Below are 13959 nucleotides of genomic sequence, written 5' to 3' on the forward strand. Positions count from 1 at the left end.
CAGTTTTTATATATATATAATTTTAAACTTTAAAAATAAAAAAGAGAGACTGCTACAAGGACATTTGACATTTGGGTTTCTAAAATTCATGCAATTCTTCCGAAAGCTAAAGCTGCCATGTTTCCTGTAACCATTTCAAGAACAAACTAAACTTTCAAATCCTAAACAGTTTTCTGCAAATCAAGCTTTTCTATTTTATTTTCAACACATTACTCCACAAATTAGCTTTGTTGTTCCTATTTACTTGGATGGACTACTGAAAGTCCTTGGCAATTTTTTTTTCCTTTTACATATATTCTTTTATTTTTAAAGCAGAAAGTGCAGAAGACAAAAAAACCTGACAACTTAAACCAGCTTTTTCCATTTTATTTTCAGAGATACATAAATGATTTGTGTGGTCAACCTTGCCTGAAAGACAAGCTGAAGATGTCTGTTGTAAACTGTTCTTACTCTCGTCTGTGTATGAGGGTAACACTTGACAAGTAATGAATCAAGTCTCCATCAGGAATCAGGACTGAAACAAAGTGATGTTGTCAAGTGTGCTGGATTGCTACAAATTATTACCATATTACCCACTTAAAGATTCCCCTTATTTTTCCTCTCTGTAGCTCAACAGAAAAACAAAAAACACAAAAGATGTGGCAATGATGGAGCACAACACAGGATCATACAGTCAGTTTTCAAAGATATGGGCAAATTAAGCCTTATTCCCTTTAGAGCTTTATAAATGATAAGTATGCAATGTACAAAGTCTGGGTTTATGTTTCAGTTGCTAAAGATATGAACTGCACTATGCGAATGATGCTGACCTGGGATAAACAAGTGATAATTTCAAGTGGCAAAGACAACAAAGATCCAACTATGATGTATGCAGACAAGAAAACACTTGTCACTTTTAAAACTGGTCAACGTCATCAGCCACGAAATTTGCATAGGTAAGTTCGGCTTCATGTGTTCTGCAACATTCACAATGGAAGAAAGAAAAATCAGAAAAATGTTGCATAAATAATAAACTAAATAAAACATTTAAATAAAAAAACTTCTCTAGAACAAGACACAACAGATTACAATCAAGGCTATTTCCAGGAATGACTGAATATTAGTATTGCAGTGAATGTTCCTGATGAGTGGGTAGTCAATTATACATGGCGATCAGTGGAAACTTAATCACTCCAAAAAGACAGAAAAAAACAAACAAACAAACAAACATCACTATACAACACTACACAGATTCTCAAAAGTTGGAGCACATTAGTGGAAAAAAAAGCCATTTCATTCCTCAAATCTCCCCTCCAGGATACTTTCGAAGGTGAAGGGGAGGAACTTGAAGCCCTGACCTGCATAAAACTTGTTCTGGAACTCCACCCTGTGGACAAAAATAAGATTACAAATGAAAAAAAATCATACATCAACTTTGCCAGGCAAACTACCGGTACGATGACTACTGGTTGCTACAGCCAATGACCTTTGCTTTTCATTCCAGCCTACACCCACTCTACATCCTGGCCCTGGTCCCACGGTCAGACATCTAAACCTGTTCCCTTCAGGAAAATGATCAGGATCTATTTTTAAAATGCTAAGTGACGGCTGGATGATCCATTATGTGAAGAGTCATGAATACCTGCCACTACAAACTCTGCCAATGTAGGAAAGTACAGGATGCAGGCAAAATTATTTAAAATGCAAGTGAACATAATTTATTGGAAAAAAACCCCAGATATACTCAGAACAATGAGATATGTTGCTTGCCTGGTGTTACAAGCTCAGCAACAAAATCATGTCCAACTGATGGTTGCTGTGCACACACAGTTGTCCAGTATAATGCTGACTGGTGATTCTGCTCTCCTGCACATTATTTCGGCAACTTCATGAATCTCTGATGAAGCCTACAAGTATTTTAACTACTGAAAAACTCTTGTCTGTGACCAGTAGTCACATGGTTGGGATTTTTCATTATTTATTCATTTATTAGCCATTTACTCAACGCAGTCATGGGATTCAGGCGTGAAATAATATCGCTAGCTCCAACAAATGGGCATGGTCTGCAACTCTGAAAGCAGGACGACATTCAGCAGAGTCAGCCAAAAACATACGAGTAGACAGCCAAGAGCCATGCACGCCACGCTAAAGATTCAGAAAATGTCATGCCCCCTGCAGATTAAATACAAATGGAAAAAACACTGACAAGAGTCAAGACATATTCCAGGCCACAGGCCAGGAAGCAATGAGTTACTACAAGCCACAACTAGATGGTTACTCACTGGTATATAATTTTATCAACTTCTGCTAATGGTGTAATGCCCCAGTAGAAGTGGGAACATGTTTTTTTTAAAAATATTTTTCTTTTTTTATTGTTTTTGCGAATACTGTGTTTTTAGCAGTTTAGACAAGCTCTTTTCTCTTCTTTCTTTATCTTTTCTCTCTTTTTTTTCCCCCTTCTCCTTTTATTTTCTTTTCCCGTCAGGTCCAGTGCTGTCATATCAAGGCCAATGAGGATTGATTGATTGATTGATTGATTGATTGATTGATTGAATGAATGAATGAATGAATAAGAATATCAAGGGCAGCCATACACATGACATGTCTCCCTTGACAGAGCTAATCTGTCTGGTAAACATACTGTATGTAAGCTGTACTGTATGCTGTGGTGCTGGACAGGACAGGTTAAAAAAAAAAAGTGGGAACATGTGGACACCACACCAATGTAATGCTGAGCCACATTAAATGTAGTTTTACTGTAGTGTTTTGTTTACTGAAAACATTAATGCCAGTTAGAAACTGGCTCCTTACATTTTAGTTTGCAGGTAAACTGAACATATGTTCAGCTTTTCTCCAATTGTTTCAACAGTTAACATCTTTACATCACAGAGAATATCCCAGCAGAGTGACACATGCCACTGTGCTAAATCCATTATTTTCTCTTCACTATTTTCAACAGGTTTAGTGAAACTTGCTTAAATAAAATGATACCCTTATATTTTGTTTATGTATGTCCAGAGATGGTAAATGCAAAGATTAATATGTAAAAATCCACCAGCAGGTGGAGCTGTGACACAACATTCAGTATTGCTATTAATTATTTGGAAATGATAAAATCCTCAAGTCAAATACAACAATCAACAATTAAACAATGACCTTGGAATGTAAAGGCTCTTTTTATTTTTATAATAAAAATAAATACAAATTCAACAAATATACTTACCAGTGCAGTCGCAGTGCATGCAGGAAGGCTGAGAGACCTTCCATTATGAGAAGAATGGCAACTGTGAGAACAGCAAAGAAGTAAAACACAATGGCCAGAAGGATGAAGCCTCCGAGGCTTCTAGAAGAAAGGCCAATGCGCATGATCATGGACCACAGCACCTCCGACAGCTCTGTGCATGATGACACAATGAAAGCAAACCACTTATTTTACTGCTGGGACAAGCTTATCAACGTGAGCATGAAACCAAATGTATCTTAGAAATGTGTCTTACGTGCGTGAGCCAGACTGAGGGCCCAAAGCCTCAGATAGGAAGCAGTGTTGGAGATACAGCCCAGGCAGTACTCTATGGTATGAATGGCCTGATGCACTGCCACATCCGCAAAGTTAAACTGGGGGTAAATGTAAAGGCATGTTAACGTCATGCTCTAAATGGCAACATTTCTACGAAAGGTCCTGGGGTCCACAAAGGAGGACTCCGGTTCACTGTGTGTGCATGATTGTTGAAATAATTATCAGGAAAGCCATTGTAGATCCGCAACCCCCACAAATTAGAAGCACTGTTATCTTAGAACGCTGTGAACCCAAACAGACAGCTGCTCTGCTGATGCTTCATGCACATCACCCAGACCATAGTGAAGCACTGGCTTTCTGACGCCCACAGCCTGGAACCCTTTGTCAACAAGACACACCTGGAACACACCGACCTTACTGCTACAAACATACACACACAGACACAGCTAAGAGCAGCGGGAGTGTTGAAAACAAAGAAAAGGGCAGCAAAAGACAGGATTGCTAAACATGCAGGGATAGTTTGCAGGGTGGAGGTGCGGCATGAGCTCCTGTCCTACCTCTTCCTCCTCACGCGCCTTGAAAGCAGGTGACAAAAGGCAACGCTTGGTTATCGACAACACACGCACATATAGACAAATATCAATAAAAAAACAGGAAAGTAACAAGAAACCAGTTATTCATATTTAAAGAAACAGGATTAGTTAGAGAATGCAAACACTGTTCCCACACGTACAGAGACGGCTCCAGTTATCTGTTCAAAATAAAACAATTTCATTTCATTTTCTAAAATCTAGTCATTTAGTTTAATTATAAAGTCCATGTAAAACAAGTCAGTATCTGTTAAATAGCTGCAGGATGACTGGTCTGGCCTGGTTCTCCCACCAAGTTATACTTGAATTCACAAATTTATAGATATAAGAGCAAACTTCAACATCAACTAGGCAAATTGCATTTCATTAGATTTAATGTTCAGCAACATGTTTAAAGACAATTTAAAGATGGCGAAACATATTTGTCAGACAAGACACTTATCCATAATAAATGTGTTTCTAGGACACAGTGGAAGTGGAAAGATGAGTTACTGTTTTCACCGTGCAGCTGAATTATTCAGATGTCAGAAGATCCTTTAGCATACTTTTCCTTCCAGCTCTCTCAGTAACATGCTGGTCGGTTGTCACTGATCTTTTGTTATTAATTAGCTAATTGCATCAACTACAAATCTAATGTCAGTGTTGGTGATGGGAACATGTTTATTTTACCTCAGGTTCTTCCTCAGAGTGCTGTGAGAGCTGATCATGTTGGATGATTTCAGCCTCATCCTCAGTGGGACCGTTCCCCACCCTGATTCCCCCAAAGTTTTGAGTACCCTGTCACACAGGATGAGGAAAACAATATAACTAAGGAGATAAATTATCATTTACTATATTTAGAAATGCAGAGTGAGACAAATGCATAGTGCATATCTTCATCATCTTACCAAATGTTTCTGCCACAAATGCTGTCGCCGCAGAACTAAAGTTTTCACTATTAACATACACGGGACACACGCCAAGGCAATTACCACCAAAAATGATTGTATGCCTTGCTGCAAAGACAAAAAATAATAGAAAGAAAAACAGTTTCTCATCTTGCTGTGTTTATTTTAAGACTAAATACATTTTTTTTAAATCATAAGCATGACTGACCTGCCCTGTGTATAGTTGCTTGTTAGTGGGGTCACTGTAGTTAAAGAGGAACATGTTAATGAAGGCAATGAGGAGACTGGGAGCGTCCTTGGAGGTTCGCGCATCATAAGAGATCCACTTATAGAAGATCAGAATAACTAGGTAACCAAACAGACTGGACATGAAGACAATCTCTGGGATAAATCCCAAGTAGATATTCAAGGGCTTATTGAAATACCTGCAATGAACCACAAACATAAAGTTGGTCATCATTTGAAATAATACGATGCATAAAAAGGAACAAAAAGAAAAAAAAAAAAAAAAGCAAATATAAAAGGTGGAAATCTTACAGGTGATTGAAGAGACTAAGAGTGACTCCAAAGAGCATATGGATGACTCCCAGGATAACAGACATCTTCATCTTGAAGGAGTTCAAGAATGTCAGCTTGTTGATTGATATACTCCATATCTGGAGAACAATGAGATAAATTACAGGAGTAAAAAAAAAGCTGTATTATATTTACAATTAACAGTTAAACAAATCGAAAGGAAGAGATTCATGAAAGCACAAATCATAAAGAAAACATTTACTGGATCGATGCCGATGGGGTATGGGCCGCTGAACACTCCATCTATGGCTGGGTCCAGCTGCAAGGCTGTGTTGCCAGCAAGTGTGTCAAACCTAAAGCAAGATGAAAACACAGGATGTAACTTGAATTAGAACACACTACAGATGATGCCCCGGATTCTTGTAAACTCACTCACATACACACACACCACAGTTGCCACACCTGCAAACTGGACAAGCTGGATCCAGAAGTACAAGTCTTTTCTACAAATTTCTTTACAGTCAGTCAATGCAAAACAGCAGTGACTTTCAGTACAGATACCCTGACAGTAAATTTGCTCACCATCAACTACAATTCATTTACTTATTTATTTTATGGAATGCGCCTTGAGACGTACCATCTCATTTTTGAGGGGGTACTACTTTTCATATAAATCCTGCAACAAGTTCAAACATAAGTATAGATTATAAAGATGCAGTCAAACTTACGACCAGTTGGCTCCTCTTTCACCAAACATGGGTCTGACGCTCCACCCAGAGCCAAACACATTTAGGGACTTTGAAAAGCAGTCGTTGTAAATAATGCCGGTGTACATAGAGAAGATTCCCATCAGCAGGATGATGTAGCGTCCTGCAAACACCATGTTGAATATCTGCCACAAACAAGAGAAATGAGAAGTAGGTCTCAGAGCAAAAGATGCTGACTCATCTCTCAGCTGATTTAAACATAGCTGGGCGACCAAAATGAACAGGGTCTGCTGTAACTTAGGGGTTCAATGTATCATCAGTAATGAGGTGGCCATGATGGGATCCATACCTCGTTATCATTTTTCTGAGCCATCAGCCTGCTCTCTCTCAACACAAGGTACAGAGCAGCACATGTCATTAGTGTCCCATGGCCCAGGTCACCAAACATGACAGCAAACAGGAAGGGGAAGGTGATGACGGTGTATGGTGCTAGAGACAAGGAGGCAGGCATCATATGACGGGAGGGTGGAGTGCTACATGAAACATGTCAACATGCATTTTGTCAAGTGATTATGACGGATGAGGCAGCTGAAGCACAAGGCCTTTCAGCCGGCTGTGTGTGTCTACCACAGCCAGCTGAGTACACAAACACACACACACACAACCACTCTCAGTTAAAGCATCAATGCCCACACTGATGATCCAGGTAACAACAGACAGAGGTCAAGAAGTAAAGAAAGGAGAAAGAAAAAAATGAGAAAATGCCCCAACCTGGGTTAATCTCACGATAGCTGCCGATTCCATAAGCATCCACAATGTTTTGGAAGCCTGAGGTGAACTTGCTTGTCTTGTTGTAAGTAGGTGGGGTCTGTTTGGTCTGCATGCGGTTGAGGATGGAAGGCACAGTGGAGCCGCTCTTCTCCTAAAATAAACCAATGTCATGAAAGACAAGTTGGATAAGCTGAAGACCAATATGTAACAGCACTTAAAATCCAAATTGTAAAAAAAAAAAAAAAAAAAAAGAAGTACAACAATAATCAGTATCAATTCTAAGATTTTATTGAAATAGAATAAAACTCTGCCAACATTTGCAGGTTTGAGAAACTTTTGAGAATAATGGATGGGACTTAGAAACAACAGGATGCTTTTTAAACTTCCAATGTTGATACCTGACATAACACGGCTTCATGTTTCAGCTGGAACAATAAAGGTAGTGTCATACAATGTGTATTACTACACTGTTTTTAATCTAAATGTACTTTGAAAGGAATTTTATTTTAAAAAACCCAAGAGGTCATGTTTTGTCTAACTCACCGTCCCCCTTCGCAGTGCAAACTGAATGGAGTCCAAGTCGGAGACAGGACACCACACCTCAGCAATCAGACACTTCTGGGTCACATCTATGTTGCAGAGGTTGAGCGTGTGGTAGATGGCCTTCATCTTCCTCACCTTGATGAACCACACTCTGACTGTCTTGGCTGCAGCTTGAAGGACCCTCTGCCTATGATCCTCAGTCTGGTTCAACACCTTTGGGAGTAGTTACAAAGGTGATGATGTAAGAATAAACATTTTATGAATCTGAACTTTCCATTTTGTCATTTTCATCCACCTTATTCTAAATTCAACTTCTGCAAATGAATCAAAATCAACAGTAGACACAACCAGCGACACGCAAAGTAGCACAGTGCATACGACTCATATACCAGCATTCACAGACAGCATAGCATGTGAATTTAAGAGCAGCAGGCCATGTAATCTATCTGAAGTTCCTGGAAGGAATACAGGTATCATAAGTAAGCTGTTGTATGAGACGAAATGAAAGTTAAACCTCATGATCAGTAAACAGAACATTATGTTATGTGGTGGCAGCCCAGTCTCGTCAGTGGTTAAAGCATTGTGCAAACAATGCTGACTGCAGCTTAAAAAGCTTTACAATCGTCCATATACATACCACTCTATCATTTGGCTCACGTGCACAAGTAAAAACATGCAGAACACTGGACCCAGGAAGACCAACACACATTAAACAGCATGTAGATCAACAAAAAGGGAATTATGTGAGCTGCAGTCCAGGTTTTATGAAATGAGGTCAAACTTCCACATGGATCATCACAAGATTCAAGATAAATCTAGTGAGCAAAAAGAAAAGGAGGAAAATGTCCCGAGGGCTTCTTTATCTCGGAGTAGATAAACCACTGGAGAGGATACTAAGCAGCATAAAAATGATTTTGTTTGTAGGAGAGAAACTGATGGAAGACACTGTTCTGTGCAACTAACTAGATTAAAAACAAACAAAAAAGGGACTTTTTTCCCTGCATGTTATCATTAAGAAGAATCAGTCCTCCAGAGGCTTTTTCTCTGAATGCTTATTTACCATCTGCAGGTCATCGATGCGAGCGTTCACTCCTGCCAGCATCTCTTTTCTCTCCTGGGGAGTCTCTGGACAGGGGTACAATGTTGCTCTGAATCTGAAGACAGATGAATAATTACAGATAAATACCTGTTAGTGAAGAAAACTTGCAGTAAATACTGCTGAGTGACTTACCCCTCACAGATTTTCTTTACTCTGTTCTTTAGCTGGTCTCCTTGGAAAAATATGATGAAGACAGACTTGTGGACTTGGTCACACTGTAAAAACATTGTTCAGACATTAAAAACCACCTTCACAATGACTGCAGCTCTATGTTTATTTTTTCTGTCTTTTAAGAAGCTAGGGTGCATAACTGAGGTTTATAAAGAGGACTGACTGTTGTTGGGTCCTCCAGAGGATCTTCAATATCAGCCTGTCGCAGGAACACATTGCCTCTGCACACTCTCCACAACATCCTCTCAAAAGTGGGAATACGCTCCCTGCCAATGACTCCAGCCACAAACCTGTAATTGAGAAAAACAAATAAATGAAACAGCAACTTCATAGTTATTCAACACTTAAATTAAAGATAAATCAACATCTGCTTAATAATATTTCAGGGAGATGAGACAGTTATAAGATGTTCCCGTTTCACAGGTTTATAGGAGGTTTGTTGATTTTTCACATCTATTATTTCATTCTCTTGTGAGGAGGAGCTGATACAAGTTTACATGTGTGTCCGTTCATTTGAAGAGGATTTCCGTCTTGGCTGACCTCCACTGCCTGACTCAGCCGGATGGCCTGAGTGTTTATGTGGGAGGGGAAGCTGTAAGCCCCCAGTTACCCCCCTCAGTTTCAGACACAGATGGTCAAAGTGCACAGGATGGAAATCTCCATGAAAAAGCTTAATTCATTTAAATTCCTCAAGTCTATAAATCTGACTCACCCCAGTCTGAGTGGAGCCCCTCTGTTGGGCTCATTGGGATCCAAGAGAATAGATGACTCTTCAAGTAAACTGGGATCCTCCATCTGCACAACAACATAATAAATCATTAAAACTACTAAATCTAAATTAAATCTTTGCTGGAGCTGCATTATGGAAAACACCCACTTGTGAAACCTGTTGAAAACATCAGACTTCTTTTTAGCAACAATTCCAAGACTTGGACATGAAAAGTATTTTTCTGTTTGCTTCAAACATAAGCAGCAGCTTTCCTTAGTTAATGGCTCAACTGTTACCCATTTGGTTAAATGATTCACCTGAATCAAAAGTCATAACAACTTGTAAAAGATTATTTCACTCTGAAGAACAAACCTAATTATCTGGTTAAGTCAGTGAAGTGGAGCTACAGCTGGACAAATGTGGACAAGCAGGGAATTACTCTGAACATTGTGAAGTGAATCAAACTGGAGTATTACAGCAGGAATCAAAGCACTCTATCTAATGTGAATGACTGGTGTACATTTGCCACGGTCATGTGAGCAACTATAAAAGATCACGAGTGACAACACCTTTAGCCAAACCAAGCGGCAAAAAGTGTGCCTTTGGGTTTCTACCAGAGAGCAAAGCAGAGGACTTTTCTACTGACAACACCAGGAAATATCTGAGTTTGTGCTAAAAAAAAAAAAAAGACTGTTGTTCTTTCATGCTAACATAGTGTAATTATACTCAATTGAAGTTTCAATCTCACAAGAACATTGTTTATATGCAAATATGCAAAAATGAACAAATTGACAACAAATCTGTTACTGAAGTTGTATAAAATGTAAAGTAAAGCATCAAACAGGCTCCATTTCTCAGCCTACCACAGCATTAAAGTAAAAAAAAAAAAAAAAAAAAAAAAGAAAAAAAAACAGAGCACAGTGTTTCCTAAGGCCTGTAAGAAAAGAGATGCTGACCTCATCAAAAAATTGCTGCGTACGCCGCAAAATGTGCTTGAGCTCAGTCAGTTCCAGGAAGTTTTTCTTTAGAGCCTCTTGGTTTGTGTTTATTTCCTTCAGTTCATTCTCAAGCTTCTCAAATGTGGCCTGCAGGGTTTAAAAAATAAATAAATTAAAAAAAAGAGGGTCAGAAAGCCAAGCAGGTGACTTTCATTGTTTACTTTAAGAGGAAATAATCACCTCCAGATCAATCATGTCTCTTGGAAAAGGGACTTCAGGGTTTTCTCCTGTATCAACTACTGGGATATTGGCTTTTTTAATTTCTTTTTCCACAAACCCTGTAAAAGAAAAGTACAATGTAACAACAGGTAAGCATGTTTTCATTTCACAGTGGCTGAAAACAGATCAGCTCCTGATAATTCAGAAGACAGGACATAAACAGTTATGTCACTATTACGGTTATAAAGACTAAATAGGAGTAGTAGAGGCAGTCATCAATAATTTCTAAGCTCACATACTTAATTTCCGATCCATCTCCTCACATCGCCGTACTTCATTTACGAATTTCCGCTGGAAAACATTCACATCAGGATTTAGCTGCAAAGAGAAGGAAAAGAGAGTTGAGCAGCAGTTGTACATGATTCTTTACGTTCAAAAGTAATATTTAAAAACTAATTTCTCTCCATTTCTTCTTATTCATAATTTCTTATAATAGTGAAGGACATCAGAGTTCAACGTGACTGCATGAGGAAGACAACAGCTGATGCACAGAACTTTTCTGTTAAAGCCCACCCTGTATCCCAGCACAAAGCTTGCCTTGGGACTTGTCAGGCTAAGCTTTCTCATGCCTGGAATGAGGGGTCAGCTGTAAGCACATGATGTAGAAGGCATGTACCGTCTCAAAAGCGTTACTGAGGAGGCTGATTTTCATCACTCCAACCAACGAACATTGGTTTGTTAGAATATAAGTATCATTTAGAAGAGCAAACTTGATAGACATTATATGGTTCAAAGTAAAACAGGATAAAAATAAAACAGACTTACATCACGAAACTGCACCATACCAATTTCCCCAAGTTCACTGACACAACAGTAGGCAGCTTCGGACTGGAGAAAGAGCTGAGCCAGCGTCATCTCTTCACTTCTAAAGAGTTCTCCCATCTTGTTGATGGATGCAGGTCCTCAGCGCCCTCAAATAAGCCAGAACCTTTAAGAAAAAACAAGTAATGATACTGTTAAAGAACCAAAGAGCTTTGTGATAGTCATCGCTTTTCTGTGCATGGCACCCCAGTGCTAATATCCCTAATGAGGGAGGCCTACTACAGTTATGTGTTAGTTTGACACCAAAGTGAGAAATCAGCATGTGACCAAAGAAAAAAACATATCGGCCAGACTTTATAATGATCTCCTAAACAGTCAAAGCAAGTGGTGAAAAGGTTATATTTAAAGGCTTTAATCTATATTGGACTATTACAGTTAATTGATGCATATTTTTTTCTTCCTGCCTATAAACGACAAGTTAATAGGCAGGCAACGTAATAGACTGCATTTCCCATGAAATAATGTTAGGATTTTCTGAATACCTTGCAGCTAAGTGGCCCAACCTCCCACTGTGAAACGACCACACAGGGCTAATCTGAGGATTACAAGGTAGCATGTGATCTGCAGCTCTAGTAAGCTTCAACACAGCAGCTCCATCAACGCTTTGCACACCAGTAACACTCCATGAAAACCTCTGAAAGGTAACAGAATCGCATCTTAAAATGCCTTTTGTTGGGTGAATTACGCCGTCAAACAGGAGCTATTACAAGCCCAAGACGTCCTCTGAATAATATGTGTTCACCTGCCACAGCTGATTATAACAAGACAGCAAAAGTACTTGAGACACCAGAGCGACATCTCACTGTTACAGTCGTCTGCATATCAATTAATAAGCTATTCAACCAGCTAAAAGTTGAGCAATAATTTGCCAATTAGCAGGAGGAAAAGTCTGCACATAAATACTGACATGAGCCCAGACTGGCTAACACAGACACACGTTTAAACGTAACTTTGTCATTTTAAAGACCACACACGAAATATATAAATTTAAACGAAGCTGACACGAATATTTCCCCGAAACTTTGTTAGTCTTTAACGCGCTTCTCCACTTTAGATAAGTTAAAGCTAGCTAGCGCTGTCTGAGTGGAGCTAATTTAGCACACCTGTTGAACCATATTCAGCTAACATAGTTTACACGAACAACAATAACAATCGAGTAAACTGATTTGAATAAGCCTTGTTTATCGGTGTCTTTACCGTGCTGAGGTGGATTTTAGCTCGCCTCCTGTCTGTCCTGTAGCTCTGTTTGAGGGAGTCAACTCAGCTGAGAGACGGAAGTATCTGGTCGACAGTATGAATTGACGCCTCCGCGAATCACGTGACCACAAACAACGACTCTCTATTGGCTGCGAGCCTCTGTCTGAACCTGCTACATGTTACACATAGACACAGTATATACATGTAAATATGATTTCTGTGGTTACACAGTGGTTGAACAGCGGAAGTGTTGATGCTTTTGACATCAGTCTTGCCATTACAATGCACAAATATACAAGGACCAGAGCTCTTAATCCCATTGTTACATTTATGTCACCCACTAGTTTATCATTTTATGACAGCGATGTGGCATGTTTTCACCAAAAAGAACACACACACACACACACACAACCACACACACACATACACACACACACACAATAGAATACAGTAAGTGAAACAAGATAAAATGAAAAACTGCTTCACAATAAAACACAAACAGGTAAGGAGAGAGAGAGCGAGAATAAGATAATTGCTCCTATCAAGGCGATTTTAAATTTTTTAGCACACATTCCCCCCATTCATGAGTTGGTAACTATTTCATTGGTCTTAAAGTTTATTTTGAATATATAAATCGAAAGTTGTTCTATGCTAACATATCTCACTTGATCCTATTTTCTTTTAGCTGCACTGCCTTTTCTGACCACCAGAGGGCACTAAAACTGTTCTGAAATTTGGAGGTTTGTCAAAATTAGCTACTTGATAACTGTCATTATGTACGGTTGTCGCTTGATCAGTTTTTTTTTTTTTTTTTTTTTATGTAACTATAATTATACCATAAAGTGTTTAAAACAAGTGGCCACCCAAAAGTAACAGTGTAAGTAAGTCATGTTGCTCATATGTGTATGTGTGACTGGAAGTGTCTATATGTTTGAATATACCCAAAACGTCTTGACAAAGATGGACATGTAGGAGTTCACAAAAATTTTAACATAAAACATGCAAAATATTTCTTAATGTAATTATCAGTTGTCAACATCTGTTTGCATTTTGAAACCGTTCACCATGTTGACGTGCCGTTCTGTGTTTTCATAATACTGTAAACTTGATGACTTACTAGGTGTTCCTGCTCTGACCACAGAGCGGCTTCTAATTGTCGTTATTGTATTTTTATAAAAGCGAAACAGTAATTTACATATTTGAACAGTTTTATTATACAAAGACTTAGTTTAAT

General features: G+C 38.8%; 1 protein-coding gene across 1 annotated transcript; it reads right to left on the reverse strand.

The window, feature by feature from the left end:
• Positions 1-349: 349 nt before the first annotated feature.
• atp6v0a1a (ATPase H+ transporting V0 subunit a1a) lies at positions 350-12806 on the reverse strand. The gene is made up of 21 exons (XM_079253416.1): positions 12726-12806; positions 11472-11634; positions 10946-11024; positions 10668-10765; positions 10446-10574; positions 9493-9575; positions 8944-9070; positions 8742-8824; positions 8571-8664; positions 7511-7723; positions 6968-7118; positions 6546-6685; positions 6218-6381; positions 5752-5842; positions 5511-5629; positions 5182-5398; positions 4974-5081; positions 4756-4863; positions 3477-3594; positions 3203-3374; positions 350-1366 (listed from the first exon to the last, which is right to left on the reverse strand). The coding sequence occupies exons 2-21, from the start codon at positions 11586-11588 to the stop codon at positions 1273-1275; spliced, it is 2505 nt and encodes an 834-aa protein (XP_079109542.1). The 5' UTR covers positions 11589-11634; positions 12726-12806; the 3' UTR covers positions 350-1272.
• Positions 12807-13959: the final 1153 nt, after the last annotated feature.

The sequence above is a fragment of the Telmatherina bonti genome (assembly GCF_933228915.1).
Source record: "Telmatherina bonti genome assembly, chromosome: 14".
In the NCBI taxonomy this organism is placed as follows: Eukaryota; Metazoa; Chordata; class Actinopteri; order Atheriniformes; family Telmatherinidae; genus Telmatherina; species Telmatherina bonti.